Source organism: Typopeltis vanoorti, chromosome 2 (assembly GCF_054136105.1).
Source record: "Typopeltis vanoorti isolate ZY-2024b chromosome 2, IOZ_Tvanoo_1.0, whole genome shotgun sequence".
Lineage (NCBI taxonomy): Eukaryota > Metazoa > Arthropoda > Arachnida > Uropygi > Thelyphonidae > Typopeltis > Typopeltis vanoorti.
The window spans coordinates 157,146,333-157,163,479 of NC_143550.1; the positions used below are offsets into that span (position 1 = coordinate 157,146,333).

Consider the following 17,147-nt stretch of genomic DNA (forward strand, 5'->3'; position numbering starts at 1 on the left):
GGGGGGGGGGCCTGAAGAGTTCTGATAAACACCTAGAACAACATGATATAAAAGTAACTGATATAATCACAAGAAAGAACATAACATAAAATCCTTTAACTTCCATGTTTCATCAAATTGTAATAATTTGTTCTTTTTCTTTCAGGATATGTACAAAGACATGTCAATTTCTTCATGGTGATTATCACAACTTTTCAGCATATCCTCATATATGTAAATCACATCAACCACCTCTTCAAACTGCATGCTTCAATCTATTCTTACAGCTGTGTTGCATATCCTGATATAATTTTTGTTACCTGCTTTTATACCTTCCCTAAATTTTTGATATTCCCTTCAAATCCTATAAACAAATGTTCGCATTTTATTTTCAACAGCTGAAGGTTGTATTCTTTGGGGAAGGCAGAGTGGGAGAGACTGTTGAAAAAAAGAACAGAAGAAGATGGAATGAAAGAGGAGGCAGTGAAGTTGGTTCAGTGAGTTTCAAGATGGACTGTAAAGGTGTCAGTTAGCAGAGGCTCATGTTCTAATGATTTTGGAGGTAAGTGGAGAAATGATAGTGGCCAATTCAGCAGAGCACTATGTCAGTAGTGGTTTGCTGATACATCTGTCTGTAGAAGAGGCATAAGGCAGAAACTGAACGTCTGTGAGAGAAGGATTGAAGTGGATATGTGACAGAGAGAGAGAGAGAGAGAGAGAGAGATCATTAATTGTTGGAATGCATTCTTCTGGATATAATCGAGCAATCTTAGAGAGCAGTTTGGGGTGCAACCCCAAATATGGGAACAATGTTCCATGGCTGGGCAGATTTGGGATTTATATAGAGTTAGCTATTGCGAAAGATGAACAAGAAGAACAAGGTTGAGCGTGCCGTATTGAAGTCTACAAGAACAACCTTGTAGACTTCAATGTCACAGGTAAGGAGGAAGAGATTTGAGCTCTTTCTTGCAAGAAAGAGCTCGAATGCTGTTGAACAATAAAATATTAATGATATTTAATTCATTATATATATTATATATATGCTAGATATATATAAATCTAGCATTTTTCATTATTTACATTATTAAATTCATATGAATGAAAATCAACACCTGTGTCTAAAACTTGTATAATTAGTTGAAAAAAAGGATATCTGATAATGAAAGAAACTACAGTGATCTCTCTCAATTATCTGACCTTCAATGAACTAACCCTTGAATACGTTACCTTGTCAAATAACCAATTTTTAAATTATACCAGCAAATTATTCTCCTGCTGTGATTGGATAATTGTGGGATTATTGTATTACTATTGTAATACAGTATTGCATACTATGCAACCATCATCCATTCAGTAGCTAAAATGTTTATAGTTTCTGTATAAAATCCAAACAAATTATAAAATATCATTTGTATAGGGATGTAACATTAACATAATAATACAGTCTCTTATCACCATTATCAAATTCCTGACATGTACTCTCAGAGAGGTGTAACGATATTATTGTGAGATAGTAAGTACTACATGAAAAAATTACATCATTACAAACTTCCTGTTGACAATTTTCTTTCAACTTAATCTGTTATCTCTCAAGACTCCAAAATTATGAGATCTTATATTTCTATCTTCTAAGGCGCTTTTTATGGTATCAATCCACCTAGATCTTGATCTTCCTCTGGATCTTTTTGAGAGGAAGGTCTCCCATTCTGTTTAAGTGACCAAACTATATGAGATTAGTCCTGCTAATATATTCCTGAATGCTAATTGTCAAATTCTTTCCTAATATCCTCAATTTTAATATGATACTGCCATTGATGCCATCTGTTCATTTTCCTAAATCATTCTCAGAACTCTCATATCTGTGTTCTCCAGTACTTTTTGATCTCTTTAATCAAGTAGAAACTCAGGTTTTTTATCCCTTATACAGACAAATCAGCCTTGAGAACACATGGAATTTCCAGATAAAAGTACCTAGTAGTGGTGGATGTGGTGAGCAGTAGATGGAGTTGGTGTAGGTGATGATAGTAGTGGTAGTTCACTATAGTTGGTGGATTAAGTATTTAAATTATAAATACTTAATCTGAAGAGTAGGTGCCCTCCTTGGAAATATCACATAATAATAATAATATTTTATAATTCTGGGCACTTGCTCATACTTTTCCCAAGGTCAAATGCTTCATTTGAAATGCGGCCTCGCATCACAAAACAAGAACACTAGAAACAAAAAAAAAAGAAAAAGAGCACATACTGTTTATACTCAAAGCATAGTTTAAAAATGGACATAAAAGTGGATATTTCATCTGATCAGATTCACATACACACACAGAGTATGCAGAACTTTTGAAACCAACTTCATATGTGTTGCATAACATCTTACATGTTCCAAAGAAACTAATACTGTTTATACATTTTTAAATGTACAAACAGTATTTTCAAAGAATTAAAAGCATTACCACTTTAAAAACCAGACAGCAAATAAATGAGCTTTCATCAAAGTCACAGCCTATTCCTTATTTTGTATTCTTGTTTATTTACTATACAACAACAGACTATACTGAATTGTGGAAAAAGTTCAGTCTGAATCTAAAGCACTATTAACTACAGATTAGCTGAACTTGAAAATGATGTAAAAACTTTGGTTAGCCATATAAAAAAAGACACCCAAAGCATAAAATTATTCTGATATTGTACTTATTAAAAGTATTAACATTAAAAAATAGCGAAAGCAAAAAAATCAAATTGTGGAAAACTTTTGTATCAATCTCAATTATGCACTTTAGATAAAGTTCAGCTTGAAAGGAATGATCCAAAACTTTTTTTTTTCTTTATTAAAAAAAAGACAGTAAAAGTATAGATTGCACTGTTACTATACTTACAGTACATAACAAATTACTCCAACACTCCACATGTCACTTGCTGGACTTACAGGCTCATAGCTAATCACTTCTGGAGCAACAAATTCTGGAGTTCCAAAAAGTACTCTTAAATTTTCACTAGGATTATACACTTTTGCCAGTCCAAAATCAATTATTTTAACCTGAAATTTAAAATTTCAATTAATTCTTGGATGTTTTAATCACAAAATTACATTATTCAGAAGAAGTGAATGGTTATTTAATTATTCCATTCAGTTAAAAATAAAAAATGCATAGTACTTATATATAGTTGTTTCAATAAGGAAATAATGTGAGTAGACATATTTAAGTAAATTATAATATTGGAATAAACTCACATAAAATATTTTTTTATTGCTAAGTATCAAAAGTATATTCAGTACAAGAATGTAAAAGACTAACTGAACAAACAACAACTGACAATTCCAAAAGGTTCCAACTAAGTAGCTAATGCAAAATAACTAAAAAAAAATTCATTAAATTTCCTACCTTTATATTATTAAAAAAAAATAAAGTTAGGAAAGATTTAAAAAGCTGATTTAAAAACTATTATCTCCCATAAAGGAGATAGAAGTAGGATCTGTTTAAGTTAGGAGAGCAAAGTAAAGTTTCACTTTCTTCTTAATAAAGCTGTTCTATGAGGAACTGACTTTTGTGAAGGACTCTTGTCTTATTCCAATGAACTCTATGTCCAGTGTTGATAGTATGCTCCACAGGTTCCACTGTTCTGGCTCAAGTATTGAATATAAGACTTGTGTTCTAGCTGAATAAAGGCAGATCTTTCTGTTTGTCCAAAATAAGATAACCCACAAGAACAAGGAATCTGGTAGACACCTGGATAATTGTAATGTGGAAGCTTGTCCTTAGGAGAAGCTAGAAAGATGGAGATTTTTCTGATGGGGGTGAAAGGCAACAAAAATATTCAGTAGTTTTAAAACTTGTGCATTTACTAGCACATAAAGGATAGGAATATGAGTTATTTCTTCTGTATTTGAAGAGGTGGAGATACCAACTGTTCAAAACTCTTTTGATGAAAGAATACTTATAACCATTAGATGAAAAAGTGGAAATAATGTGTTGTGAATCTTTTTGTAATAGTTCACCTGAAGAACATAAGGAGTGGACCCGATGAACCAATGTTTTATTACCTCCAGAATACCTGAGGACACTGAAGTATTCTGGATCAACTGGACAGAATAATGTTCTAGAGATCAGTGACTGAATGAAACACTGGCATGGACTGGAGGAAGTTGCATTCCACATGATCAATGTTCAATGGAATTCAAATTAGGAGAATTGGGTAGCCAGAGGAGACATCGAATGCTTAGATATGCTCTTCAAACCATGTGATCCTTGTGACATGAGGTGTTTCTTTTTGGAGGAATCTAGATCCATTGGGTCACACTGTAACTATAAGGCAATACCGGGTCCAAAACAATTCCGAAGTTTGAATTAGTGGCCAAGATTTGTTCAATGGAAATATGAGGAACCAGTAATGTCTATGAAAACAACCCCCACACCAGGATACTGCCACCACATGGCCTGTTTCTAACCAACCATGCAGTCTGGTTGGTCAGAAACAGGCTGTGTAATCAATATTTTTGCTCATGAATGTATAGATAATAGGACATTGCCTGATTTCTTATATCTTCTACACAACAACTTATAGGATTGTCATGGAGGTTGTTTTCATGGACATTACTAGACCTCTCATTTCTATTGACACATTTTGACTACTAATTTTGTTGTTCTTCCATTTCATTCATTCCTTATTTATCTGTCCAACTTTTGGGATAGAGCCGTACATCAGCTGGATGAGATGCGTCATAATCAAAATTCACTTTCCTCCTCAGAGTTTGTCATCCCATAATTACTGTTGCAAATTGTAATCACACACACCTTAAAGTTCAGAAAAGTAGGAATGTGGCAACATCGTTAATAATCATTGATTGTTGATGAAAGTAACATCCATTAATATCAATGAAGCAATTACTAAAAATAGTGTGGTCTTACACAAAACTTCATTTCTGCATTGGTGTTATCACCAATGCTTAAGTCTAGTAGTATAATAACAATTAAAATTGGAAATACTTGTTATTGTCACCAGAACTTTCAGTCAAGTCTCTTGACCATTAACAGTGCTACTCTAAAGTTAAAAAGAGAACTGAATAACAATCAACAACATGTTAAATTAGTAAAGCACATTCAATAAATTCCTCACTACAATGTTGAGATGTTTTTGCAAGATTACTTTCCAAAACTGGTGATGTCTGAAGCAGTCATTCTTATGTAAATTTGGCTGATGAATTAGATGTGTTTGATACAAACTAATTACATTTTTTGCTTTGGACTCTAATGGTATACAGACTGAGCTGTCCTCATGCTCATCTCATATTTATAAGGCACTTTTTTTTTTATTAATACACACACCATATTATTCCGTTTTCTTTATAATGTTATAGTTCCATTGAGACTCTACGGAAAATTCTAGTGACAATAAAAATTTACCCAAGTTTTTCCATTTTTGAGTGTTACTATGATGTGTTCCTCTTCATCATTATCTTTTATGATATAGATCCAGCAGTTACAAACAGTGTTTTTTATGCATTTATTTATTTAATTCATGAGGGGAATAACTTTTGTGCACAAACATGTTTTGTAATTTTAGATATTAACTATCTTCATATTATATTTAGAAATATGTACACTAGTACCTGATGACTTGTCTTGGTTTTGCATAAAATATTTTCTGGCTTTAAGTCCAAATGTATAACATTATTGTCATGCATATAACCAATTCCTTCACAAATCTGTCTCATAAAGAGAATGCAGTCTTCTTCAGTTAAAACAAAGTCATCTGCAATTACCCTTTCAAACAGCTCACCACCTGAAATGCTGAAAATGTTTAAATTAATACAAAATCAAAGAACTCTTATATACAGAATTCATAACGTTATCTTAAAAGTAAAAACTTCCTCAATCCACATAAGATATAGCAAATATTAATACTGTTGGAGAGAATACCATTCTCTGATGCATGATAACAGCGATGACAGCAAACAGTATAACATGGATTTATATCTCGTAACCAAAATGCGAGAAACAACAACAAAAAAAAAAAGAGTAGAATAGTTCACACAGTGCTATTTTTTTCCCTATTTCACTGAGAGATGAAATGCCATGAGATGCTGTATAGTTTTTCTGGAAATAAGTGGGAATGTCATCTTATCTATGGAAAAATAATTGGACAAGTTAGTAAGGTAAATTAATTAGGAACTGGAAATAAGTGACTATGATATCACTCAAATTGAAGTACAAAAATAAGCAATTTTCATTGCTTGTTTTTGTACTTCATTTTGAGAATATTTGGATGAATAGAATATCTGGATGTCTCAACAGCCTCATTTGGAAGAATAAAAATATAAGTAAAGATGAAAAAATCAAAATCTGGAAAGGAGTTGTCTGATAGTACAAACATATGCAGCAGAAACATGTGAAGGAACTTCAAACATACAGTAAGACAAATGGATGAAACCACTACGATTAAAAAAAAACATTAAAAAAATTGAAGGTATAAACTGAACAATATTAAACAAAATTAGGAACTCAAAAATCAGAAAAAGCTATAAAATACAGCCAATAAATTATTAGATCCAAAGCCTTAAAAAAGTGGAAAACATAGAAAGCATGCAAAATAAAGTGAAAGATGAAAGAGAAATCTTACCTCATCTTCTTTTACATATCATCTTCCTCATCTTCCTTTACATTGATGGTAGTGGTGTTGTAGTTGGAGAATTGGGTAGTAGTGGAGAGGATGTATTTAGTGAAATAGAGTTGTGTGCCCTCCAGCAATGAGTCCTTAGACTCCCTGGAGGTATTACGTAATAATAATAATAATATCAAGATGAATATCAGCAGCAAAAGCCTCTATCCCCAGAGAAAACAATATATCCCATGTTGGAGTAGAGAAAGTGAGGAACTCCTAGCCAAATATGAGGAAACTGAAGATCCAACTATTGCTAAGGAGCTCATATCAACTCTGGATAAAAATAGAAAGGAAAGACGGATCTCAACCATCAATGAACTCGATTTCGTCACATCTAGTCAGAGAAGCTGGTCGCTTCTGAGAAAATTAGGTGGAGCAGAGCCAACAACACACAAAACAACAGAGATAACTCCTGATCAAATGGCTAACCATTTATTGAAAACCTCCAAGATTCATCCCAGCTCTACCAGAAAATTTGCTGTACAAGCTTCCACCAGACAAATCCTGAAAATGGAACCCGAGCTTCCTGAACTCGTACACCCAGTATCTCAGGAAGAGGTACAAATAGCCTTAAAACTTACCAAGAATGGCAAAGCTGCAGGAGTGGATGGTATACTCCCTGAGTTCCTAAAACATCTTAGTCAACATGGCTGGCTTCCCTTTTCTCAGAAATCATCATAACTGGTAAACTACCAAAGCTGTGGCGGGAAGCCAAAATAATTGCTGTGCCCAAACCAGGGAAAGATCCAAATGATGTGAAACCTGCAACCTATCTCCTTGCTTTGCACCACCTTTAAGCTCTTTGAAAGAATTCTCGTTAAAAGAATTTCACCACTCCTCGAAAGAGCTCTGCCGACTGAACAAGAGCTGGCTTCAGGCCAGGAAGAAGTTGCTGTGACCAGGTCCTGGCTCTGACAACTCAAATTGAAGCAGGCTTCCAGAAGAAACTTAAATCTGGAGAGCCACTTTCATTGACCTAACATCTGCTTATGACATTGTCTGGATCAGGGGCCTCCTCCTAAAACTAGGAAATATTATAAAGTGTAAAAAAAACTTTCCAACTTTTTGATTCTATTTTCTCCAACAGAAGGATCCGGGTCCATATTGGCGGAAAAAAGAGCAGGCCCAGATTACTTCACAACGGTCTTCCTCAGGGCTCTGTGTTATCTCCTATACTTTTTAGCATCTACGTGTATGATCTACCTAATACCAGATCAAGCAAGTATATGTACGCCAATGACCTAGCGATCTTACATCAATCCACCTCCTTTACCAACCTAGAATCAACCTTGAATACAGACCTGAACATCCTGGAAGAGTACTTTAAGCAGTGGTACTTGAAGCCAAATCCAACGAAAACAGTGTCCTCAGTATTCGACCTGTACAATGCAGAGGCGAATCGACAACTCAACCTTTCTTTCTGTTGAAAAATGGTAGAACATGAGCCTCACTCAAAATACCTTGGGGTGAGCCTGGACAGAAGCCTAACCTATAAAAGGCAAATCATCAACCTCTCCAATAAAATTAAAACCAGAAATAATATAATTTCAAGGCTTGCTGGAACAACCTGGGATTGTGGTGCAGAAGTCCTAAGGTCGTCTGCACTAGCCCTCGCATTCTCTGCAGCAGAATATTGTGCCCCTGTCTGGGAAAGAAGTACACATTAACATTATAGACACCCAGCTAAACTCTACCATGTGCACAATTAGTAGGACAGTGAGAAGCACCCCTCCGTCCTGGTTGCCTATTCTATCTAACATTGCTCCACCACTCATACAGAGAAGACAAGCCTCAATTAAGGAATTTAATAAAGCAGTGAGCAACCCACTCTTGCCCCTACATCAGACTCTCATAAACCCACTTAGTCTACGCCTCAAATGTAGAATGCCTCTCTGGTCCATAGATGAACTCTCTTCAGCTGCGCTGCCATCAATATCTGACATATGGAGAGAACACTGGTCCAACAATCTACCAACAAACGGCTTCCTGGTAGAAGATCCCTGTGCTCTGCAGCCTGGTTTTGATCTTCCTATGAAAATTTGGTCATCCATAAACAGGATCAGAACTAGTCAGGGCAGATGTGGTTACCTTCTACATAAATGGGGGCTGTCAGAGCACCCTTATTGCGATTGTTCTCCTGTGGCTCAGATGATTACTCATATTGTGTACGATTGCCCAAGGTGCCAATTTCATGGTGGTGGTGGCCTACAGGACATCCACAAAGTGACGGATGAGGCCTTGAATTGGCTTTCCAACCTGGACATCGACCTGTAGTTGGTGTGGCGGTGGTTATGGAGGAAACAGAAGATCATGGTCCCGTCTCACCACGAAGAGTTATTCTCGTAGTCACTCTCATAGTCCTTGTCATGGTATCAACAGAACTCCTACTCATGTTAGAAGATGATGATGTAATGTGAAATGGGCCCCCTCTAATGGATCAAGTTTTCTCACACAAGACACAACTGCTCTCTAATTAAACCTAGGATACAGCTACATTTATGTTGTGAAGTGTTGTGAGAACATGCAGCCTTGTCATACTTGTTACAGTAGGACGATAACTGTTCCTGACTTGATTATGACAAGTTACATTTGCTTTATTTAAAAAAAAAAAAAAAAAAAGGAAAGACTTAGAAAGCTGGTTTGTGCTTTTTATATAATGAACCTTTATATGTTAAGATTTTCATCATTTGTTGCTGGAAATTGTGATTGTACTTTTACTTACCAGTTTCATGTAGCCATAAGCATAAATAAATAAATAAATAGCCAAGTAATTTATATATTTGCATATATAGCAAATATCTACAGCACATCTGTGCCATGTGTGAGCAAGAGAAAAGAAGGAAACATGTTGATGTGTGTCCCAAACAGATGAAGGTTGCTGTTTATAAGATAGATTGCCAAATGACACAGGGTAAATGGAATAAAAGGGAGAATGGCAAGTTGGTTCTGTAAATTAGAATATCTGGAAAGTGAATGGTTGTTGATTAGTAGCTGCTCATATTCTTATTGTTTTAGAAGAAAGTGGAGAAATAATGGTGACCAGCTCAGTGGAATATTGTCCATAGTGACTAACAGTGGCGCACTCAGGATTCAATCTTGGAGGGGGCTGAGAGCTCAGGATTTAACCTTGGGGGGGGGGGGGAGAGTTGAGTAGACGTTTTGCGAATACACACTACACATCGCATACGACCTATAACTGAGCAGCTGCAGTGATCGCTAATTCATAAGTAGCACACAACATAAATAAAAAAAATGAATTTTAATTAGGAAAAGATTTTTGGAAATTTTTCTAGTGTTTTTTTCCTTTTCTTTGGGGGGTGCCCGGGCCCCTTGCCCCCCCCCCTCTGGGTGCACAACTGGTGACTAATAACAACATAAGGCAGAAAGAGAATATATATCAAAGTGATTAGAGTGAATCTGAATGATATTACAGTTAAGAAAGAAGTAAGAGCTAGATTTTTCCTCTCAAAGAGCAGTGAGTAAGTAGAATAGTTTGTATTTAAAGATAGTGAGTGCATCTAATATGAATGAGTTAAAAGGGAAGGAATGACAGTTAGTTTAGTAGAAACAATCAGCAATAACATACAAAAACTATAGAAATATGCAGAAACTGACTATTCTCATAGTTTTTGTGTTAATAATAACATTTTCTCTTACAAATGAATGGTGTTATTAACATACTACACATACTGGCCACTGAATTAGAAACCTTTATGCAAATATACATAAACATCACTTAGCAAAATACTTGGTCACGTGACTAGAATAATTGCCCCTAGATTATGCACCACATATTCTAGGGGCAATTATTTAAGAATGCTACTGGTCAGTAATCATCAATAGTATTGATCACAATGGGAAAAACAAAGGATCTTTTGGAGTTCGATAAAGGGCTTTTTGTGAGTGCCCATCTGGCTGGAGTCATGATTTTGAAAACAGCAGAACTGACTGGTTTCTCAAAAGGTGAGATATCCCAGGTGTTTAATCAGTGAGAAAATAACCCTCACTGCTTGTCTAAGAGGTGTAAGACTTGAGAAGACTTGGTTGGACAAACAGAACTCCCTGTGTGCAGAAATTGAGCAAAACCTTTAATGAAGGCTGGTCCCAACCCATATCTCACTGAACTATGTGCAGGGAATTGAAAAGGACTGGAGTTTTGAGAAAATGTGAGTAAAAAGATTGCATCTGGCAACATCATATTAAAAATGAAGATATCAGAAAGGAATGTAATTTATAAAATTAGAGAAGTCCAACATTAACATAATTGGGGTACCAAGACAAAGAATATAAAAACAGGTAAGATTCTTCTACAAGGGTGGTCTGAAAAGTTCTTGGTCTAACAATGAAAAACAAAGTTATAATTTCAAAATTATTTTTATTTTTCAACATAATCTCCCTTAAGACTAATACATTTATTCCAGTGATGCTCCAGCACCATTATCCCATCCCTGTAGTGGCTTTCAGTAAGATCTGTAAAATATCCCTCTACAGCTGCAATCACCTCTTGATTCAAAGAAAAACACTGACCAGCGAGGAAGAGTTTTAGTTTTGGAAAGAGATAGAAGTCAGAGGGAGCCAAATCTGGGGAATAGGGTGGATGTTCCAACAATTCATAGTGCAGATCCCTTAATTTTCACATTGCCAAAACACCTTTGTGGGCAGGCTGCATTGTCCTGATGAAAAATTAGTTTTTTCTTCTGCAAACCAGGTCTTTTCTTACAAATTTTTTCATCTAGGCTAGTTAAAAGATAGGAATAATATTTCCTGGTTATTGTTTTACCCTTTTCAAGATAATTAATAAAAAAAATGCCTTTAGCATCCCAAAACACCTTTCCTGCTTATGGAACTGACTTTGTCTTCTTTGGAGCTGAACAACTAGCTTCTCTCCACTGTTTTGACTGCTGTTTAGATTCTGGTGTGTAACGGTGAATCCAAGTCTCATACATAGTAATAAATCGATGCACAAAATCAGTTTTATTCTTGTTAAAATGTTCCAAGCACTGTTCAGAGATTTTCATCCGAGTGCATTTTTGATCTGATGTGAGCAAGCGTGGCACCCATCTTGCACAAAGCTTTTTTATTTGCAATTCTTCATCATCCAAAATATATCCTACATATTCTTTTGAAATGCCAATAGTCTCAGCAATTTCACGCACCCTGACTCACCGGTCATCCAATACCATATCGTGCAGTTGATCAATGATTTCTGGTGTTGATACTCTTTTTGGACGTCCTTCATGTGGATCATCTTCAAGGTTGGTATGGCTGCATTTAAACTTGGCAGCCCATTTCTTAATTGGCGAAAATGAAGGAGAAGAGTGCCCGTAAACTTTTTATGAACTTCGAATTAATTTCTTTTGGCATTAAACCTTCTTTTACATAGAATTTTATAACCACATGATACTCAATTTTATCCATTTCAAGGGATACAGACAACACTTTTGCTTCAGACAGCTGTATAAAAAAATTACTTCATGACAGATGTACCAACTTAGAAAAAAAAAATCTTGCCGATAGTGTTGCCATCTATGGTCAAGGCCAAGAACCTTTCAGACCACCCTCGTAAATAACAGCAACAACAAGACATTATATTCAAGCAATAATAATCAGATATAATAATTAATATAATATATAAGCAATAATAATTCAAGCTTTATTAAACTGACATTCCCATTCATTTGTACAGCCCAAGCAAATCCTTTTCTTTCTGAAGAGCCATAACATCAGAACTATTAGTAATAACCTTCACAAGCTTTGCATCCTCTGCAAACAACTAAATGTCACCCTGTAATCCAGTGACAATATCACTGACATAAAGATCGAATTGACAATGGTCCCAGTACTGAATACTACACTGTGAAACTCAATTTGTAACCTTTTGACTTCCTGATACTGCCCACCCCCCACCATACACAATTCTTTGTTATCTATCAAAAAACTAATTTTCCAATCCAATCCACTAACCTGACATTGAAATCCATATGTTACAATGTAAATATCAACTTATTACCTAGCACCCTATCAAATGCCTTTGCAAAATTCAGAAAAATGGCATTGTGTGCCTTTCCCTTATCCAACTGCTCTTGATATATTAAAATACATGATATATTAAATTTTATATGTTAATTATTATTATATCCTTTTATTATTATTATTATTATTATATCCTTATATTATATTATTATATTATGTCCGTACGATTAGCCGAGTGGCTTTGCGCCTCGCAACCATATGCCTGGGAAACGAGTGTCCTGGGTTCGATTCCCGTCGCTGACGTGAGGAGCTTAAGGATCTTTCTCAGCCATAGCCAAGTTAGCCAGTCTTGGGAATGAACAGTAGGGTTTTTCTCCCCAGTTTATCTGGGGTTTTTCATCCCGCAAAGCAGGCAAACTGACCTTGAGAACTCAACACCACTATGGACATAGGATACACCGGAGCATAGGGCTGACCACCTAATCCTATGAATGGTTTAGGTCCATTGAGTAATCCCCCTTGACACTACAAGATAAAAGAGGGAAAAAGGAAGATGAGGATGAGGAATTATTATTATCATTATTATGGATCCCATTAAGTCATAAGGCTCAATGCAGGAGGAGTGGTTTAGACATCAAAGTTTATCATACCATTGTACCAATTCCTAAACTCACTATCCACATTCTCACTAGCCTCTCAGGATATGCATTCTATGTTCCTACCATGCTCCATGAAAAAAAAAAAAAAAAAACTTCTATCCACTTACTCAATACTTCTTTTACAACTTTTTTTAGTGATGATCTCTTATTCTACCATATGAAAAACTTCCCCAGTGACAATTGAGTATAAGTCTCAACAGCTTAAATATTACAATCATATCCCTCCCTTTCATCTTCTATTCACCAAACTCTGTGATTTGCAAGCCCTTAGTTTATCCTCAAAATCAACATTGTGGTCCTGATTGTGGTCTAGAGGTAATAGAGGCATTTTATTTGCCTCTATTACCTCTAGGCCCTCTCACCAAGATTACTTCACTCCCTTCAAATCAAGGTAACCAGTCTGAGCACAATAATTGAAATGCGATCTGATCATGGCTGATCATAAACCAAGGAATCACCATCCTTTTATCTTTTCTGGTCCTTCTCAATATTGCAATCCTCTGTTTGAATTCATAATATTTGCAAAGTGTCCTCTGAATTTCAAATTTCAATCTTATAATCACCCAAAATTCTTTGCTTTACTCTATATTTTTGTATATTATCATTATTATTGCATGGGCAACCTCCATGCAGTCCTAAGACTCATCATGGGAGATCCAAACTATGAACACAATATCTATCGTACCTCTCCTTAAAACATTAACACACAGACTCACAACTGACTCGGGCAACCCATTGTTCTGCCCACAGTAGCCAAGTATGGAAACATTTCCCCTGCATCAATCCTATAAAATCCTTTAAATAACTTAAATGTTTCTATCCTATCCAACCCCCCCCTTTTTTTTTTTTGCCTATCAATCAAATTTTGCAATTCACAAAGCTTCAATCTATCCTCATAGGAAGCATTCCACAGACCACTCATCATCTTGGTCACATGCCTCTGGATCCTCTCAAACCACTTCCTCATCCCCAAGAAGTCCAAATGACCAGACCCGAGCACAGTAATCCAGATGTGCTTGTATCAAGGCTTTATAAAGAGGAATGATAACTCCCTTATCTTTGTTTGTTAGCATGTTCTTCAATAACCAATAAATCTGTGAGCTATCCTTGCTACTTTAACAATATGTCCCCTCTCTCTTACACTTTTCCACATTAAGCTAACATCTATTAAGTTTTGTCCATAGTGTTAACCTATTCAAATCATCCTGCAAGCTTTCTATCACCTTGATTAACTAATTAACTATTATCCTATCTAACTTTGCATCATCAGCAAACAACTGAATATCACCCTTCAAATTATTTCCTATATCATTTAATTTGTACGATTTCCTATATCATACAAATTAAACAGCAGTGGTCCAAGCACAGAGCTCTGCACTTTTAATCTCTTTTCTGTGTGTGTGTGTGTGTGAGAGAGAGAGAGAGAGAGAGAGAGAGAGAGTGTGTGTGTGTGTGAATATCCCACCCGCATAAGATTGCAAACCTATAATACCTTAGTACCGTGATTGGGATAAGGATTTTTTTAAAATCATTTTTGTATTTTTTTTTATTTATGTTTTTTTTACATGGTCTGGAAACAAAACCTTTCTCTACAGACCAAACACAGAATTCTTTCAAGCCATCAGGTCTGCATATAATTTTAGGACTAAGTGGAAGATGAAATTCATCTTCCACTTAGTCTAAAATGTATTTTTTAATATATGATCGATATTATTTGTCTGCATGATAAGCCAAGTGGTTAGGTGCTTTGCAACCATATACATGGGAAAGGAGTGTCCTGTGTTTGATTCTTGTCGCAGACGTGAGGAGCTAAGGATCTTTCTCAGATATAGCCAAGTTAGCCGGTCTTGGGCATGGACTGCAGGGTTTTTCTCCCCAGTTTATTTGGGGTTTTTCCTCCCAGTTAAGAACACAACGCTTCACAGAAAATTACACATGGTTGAGCGTGGGGGTAACGACCCCACCTCAGAGTGAGTTATGAAACCCAAAAATGGGAGGCCAAGGACCACAACATGGGGCTGTTGTGCCAAAAAAAAAGAAGAAGATTGATATTATTTTTATAATAATATATTTTTGATAAATAAATTAATCATTATGAAAATTAATTGTAAAAGTTATTTAATGAAAAGAAAGGTTTGTACAATGGAAGTGGTTTTTCCAAGATTGACAGAAGACAGCAACAAAAATATTAATAAGATATGGATAAGTATGCTGATGTCTATAGTTTGTTGGACACATCTCCTAGAGGAAACCAAGGAATCAAGCTTTCATGAGACAAAGCCAAGCATTTAATGTAAAACAAACTTGAGCTATCTGTAATTTAGAATGTATATGGAAATACACATTACCTCTATGACTAAGCAGGAGTGTCTTGACTGACCAAAATGAGCTCAGTTTCTGTATCTTGTGATAGAGTTTACAAGAAATTCATGTTAGCTTCATTGGCCAAATAAACAGCACTTCCACTCTCCAACCATTAAGGTCATGGATTTGAATCCCAACACATTCATCAAATATGACAAGGCATTATAAAAGAAAAATAAATAAATAAAAAAAATTAAAAAAAAAAAACATTCCTACTCAAAATACTCTTCAAAGCGAACAGATATACTTGCAATATTGCGAAAAATATATTTTCACACTAATTAAACATGAACCCAGTAAATAGTAATGTGTACAATGAACTTACTATTCCATGACCAAAATCATTTCTCTGTAGTTCTCAAAGGCAGAAGCCAACTGTAGCAATTTTGGATGAGACAGTTTGTTCATAATGGCTACTTCCTCTCTAACTTTAGCTTTATCTCTTGCTTTGACACATCTGATAACTTTTGCAGCTCTAATTTCTCCAGTCGATTTCTCAATACATTTATACACAATTCCAAATCGTCCTCTACAATATAAAGAAAAAAATCATATTAGCTTACACCAAACACATAATACATATATAATTCAATATTTATAGTTCAATAAAGTCAACCATTTTTATGAGAAAAATAACCATATACATACTTGCCAACTTCTTCCTTTAAATCATACTGATCATTAAAATAACAACCTTCTGCTATATCCACTACTCGATGCTCAAAAGTTTTGAATTCTAAAATAAAGAAATTCTGTGTAATATCAGATATAATATCAGATCTCATCAAACTCAAATCAATTCAAAAGTACAATTTATCATCATGAATTATTATAAAAGCATTGGATATCATGTTAAATGTAGGGTCAGCTTTTACTCTAACCAAATGTCAATACCTATTAATGCATCTTCTGTATTTTGCATAAATTCTACTAATTCTTATGTATTTTGGCAAGCTGGTTACAAAAGGGAGCCATCATAGCTCAGTTGGTCGAAGAGCTCTTTAGTTGGAAAGACCACGGTTCCAATCTCATCTATGACATAAGGAAATGTTTATCAGGCATTTTCAATCAAATGGAGAGTTAGCTGGTCTCATACAATGGCAGAGAATTTTTTCTCCTGGAAAATCAGGTTTTTCGTTCCTCAAATCAGGCAAACCAGTCCTGTGAACATACAGATATACAATCATAAATAAGGGATGTAGCAGAGGAATGGCAAGCCAGCTGCATTAATTATCTAAAACTTCTTATTAGGGGAAATTTAAGAATGATGAGATGAGAATTGGCTGGATGGATTACAAAAGTATTATTTAATTTATTACCCACCTTTTCCCAAAAAAAAACTAATGTTGAGCTAAAAATTGTTCATAGCTTTCATTATACCTATGATTCTGGCATAGGAAAAGCCAAATCAGATTATGAGAAAATTAGCTAAGCAGATCAAAGTAAACCAAAGGTTTTTTTGTTAAAGATACCAAGCAATTTTAAACCTGGTTTTACTCCATTTTTTCCAAG

The 17,147-nt window shown here is 35.2% G+C and overlaps 1 protein-coding gene across 1 annotated transcript in view; it reads right to left on the minus strand.

Moving 5' to 3' along the window:
- LOC150109561 (myosin light chain kinase, smooth muscle-like) overlaps nucleotides 1-17,147 on the minus strand; it is a 184,406-nt gene that overhangs the window by 14,842 nt on the left and 152,417 nt on the right. Inside the window, exons 14-17 of the mRNA XM_090402656.1 lie at nucleotides 16,284-16,371; nucleotides 15,961-16,164; nucleotides 5,588-5,768; nucleotides 2,856-3,016 (exon numbers count right to left, since the gene is read on the minus strand). Of these exons, the coding sequence (XP_090258782.1) occupies nucleotides 2,856-3,016; nucleotides 5,588-5,768; nucleotides 15,961-16,164; nucleotides 16,284-16,371 (634 nt within the window). The remainder of the gene's footprint in view (nucleotides 1-2,855; nucleotides 3,017-5,587; nucleotides 5,769-15,960; nucleotides 16,165-16,283; nucleotides 16,372-17,147) is intronic.